This window comes from Etheostoma spectabile, chromosome 18 (assembly GCF_008692095.1).
Source record: "Etheostoma spectabile isolate EspeVRDwgs_2016 chromosome 18, UIUC_Espe_1.0, whole genome shotgun sequence".
Classification (NCBI taxonomy): Eukaryota; Metazoa; Chordata; class Actinopteri; order Perciformes; family Percidae; genus Etheostoma; species Etheostoma spectabile.
Window position 1 is genome coordinate 1,945,560 of NC_045750.1, and position 2,299 is coordinate 1,947,858.

A 2,299-nucleotide genomic window follows, 5' to 3' on the forward strand; every position below is an offset into this window, starting at 1 on the left:
ACCTGCTTCACTCCTACTTCAACTGTAGCCTCTTTCCTATCATCCTGCTCTTCTCTGTGTCTCTGCTGCTGTCACGGGATGACTGAGAGAGAAACTGAAGCTCAGTCAGACGGCAGTTTTGTGCTGTAACTGCTTGTGGTCTACTTGCAGCTCGTTGTTACGGAGGACTTTGCAGCAGCGGTACAGCCCTGCTGAGCTGAAAGCCGACAGTCTGGATACAAAACGAGCGCGGACACAAACGTGAACTCACGGAAGGAGACCCGAGAGACTCTGGCCTTGACGGATGTGGACAAAAAACAAGACTCTTTGTGCTCCTGTAACAGGCAGGGACAACATTCCTAAACTTGAAAAAGTCTGGGGACAGACGGACAGAGACATGTGCTGTCAAACTCCAAAAACAAGCGCTTGAAGGACTTGGCAGGACTTGCCTCACTGGGACAACTGGACAACAGACGCTGGGAGTGTTGTGGCTGGAGGGGAGGCTGTGCTGGGGTCGAGGCGGCCGCACACCGGGAATTTGGCAGACTGTGAAGAGAGGAGGAGTCCAAACACTTTGGTTTACACGGAGTATTGGTTCAATGTTAACTGGAAAAAAACACTGTCAGTATTTTATGGCACTGTACAAGTTAAATTAAACAGTTCTGACTGATTACAAAAGATATTTAAGTAAAGATTTCGCAGCGAGAAACAGCTGTTCAACAACTTCACAGCAATTCCACACCGTGTGGAAGCAGGTTTTGAGCATATTGGAACAAGACAATGTGTCTGACAAAAAGTCAGTAAGCATATGAAATTATATATAAAACTCTTGATTTTTGAGTGTGCAGTTGATGTTCGCCATTGTCCCACAATGCAATGCACAAAACAAATGGAGGGACAGCTGCAGACAGCTGCAAAAACGGGTGAAACAGCTCCAGGATGTCTTAGAAAACAGAAAATAATTATTAAGTCTTTGTTTTTTTTCTCTTTGTGAATTTTAAATTGGCAGTGGCAAAGTCACAGTTTGACTGACATGCATTTGGGGCATTTACTTCTTCCTTTCCTGTTAGGACATTTGAGTTTAGTGATTTCTGGCATGCTGAGTTCCCAAATTAGAATTTGCATATACAGTAAAGTAGACCATATGGATACTGTTTACATGTAGCATGGAATTGGGACACACTTCTCAGTAGGATGTTACAATGACTGGGGAGTCAGCATGGATTTAGTGATTTGAGAGTCAAATAAGAAAATTAATAAACATCATTTTTGATTATCAGTTAATAATTAAAGTAATTTATCAGGGATTTGTTGTTTAAAGCCTCTTGAATGTGAGGATTTGCTGATTTACTCTGTTTTATATGACTGAATATTTTAGTCATACAAACCAAGCAATTCAAAGATGTCACCTTGGGTTTTGGGAAATTATGACGCCATTTTTACCCTTTGTTTTGGATTGATTAATAGATAATTGCAAAGACAGTGACTAATTTAGGAACTTTCCATGTGGTTGGAAAACAATTTTATATGCACATTTTAAAACACTGAAGCAGCTGAATAATGATTCATGTTGAGTGCCATCCACTTCTATTTAATGTAAAACGTTTTGACGGGCTAAATTGGGTGAACAGAGCCTTTAAGCTACTGCAGATACAATGAGGATGGGGATTTTTAATGAGAACAATGCTTTCTGGAGCAAATGCCTTTACATCTCTTCACTTACCTGCAGATTGGACTGTGTTAATCTCTTTGTTTGCAGCAGAATTATGAAATGTTATTTTATGCCAAAAGCAGAAATCCTCACAAAAAAAACTGTGTCAACAAAAGAAATGTAAACTTCACACCAATGGCTGCTGGGAGAGAGAAGGGGGGGGGGGGGGGTTCCTCTGATGAATGAGGAGAACGACGGCTATTTGAAGTCACTTGACTCTTTCTCTCCCTGCTCCCATGCAGCTGTCAACGACAACTGCTCTTACACACACACACACACACACACACACACACACACACACACACACACACACACACACACACACACACACACACACACAGTGGATTTTCAGTGCTTTGTGTGGACCACAATCTCTTCCACGAGCTAGATCGTTGCAAAAACCAAACACGTTTTTCCCCCACTACTAGTGTGACATTTGTGTGACATTATTTGCATTTTATAGGATTAAAATCAAGGATTCCACCTGTTAAAAACCTAAATTGATCAAATGGACTTCATACATTGTTCTATGAAGAAACTATTATCACTCATAGATACACTGTAGATCAGGGGTCGGCAGCCTTTTGCCATATTTAAATGTTATTGTTA

General features: G+C 41.1%; 1 protein-coding gene across 1 annotated transcript in view; it reads left to right on the top strand.

Annotated features, from left to right (window-relative positions):
- vgll2a (vestigial-like family member 2a) overlaps window positions 1–1,782 on the top strand; it is an 8,758-nt gene extending 6,976 nt beyond the window's left edge. Inside the window, exon 4 of the mRNA XM_032543580.1 lies at window positions 151–1,782. Within this exon, the coding sequence (XP_032399471.1) occupies window positions 151–200 (50 nt within the window). The 3' untranslated portion in view covers window positions 201–1,782. The remainder of the gene's footprint in view (window positions 1–150) is intronic.
- The last annotated feature ends 517 nt before the right edge of the window (window positions 1,783–2,299 follow it).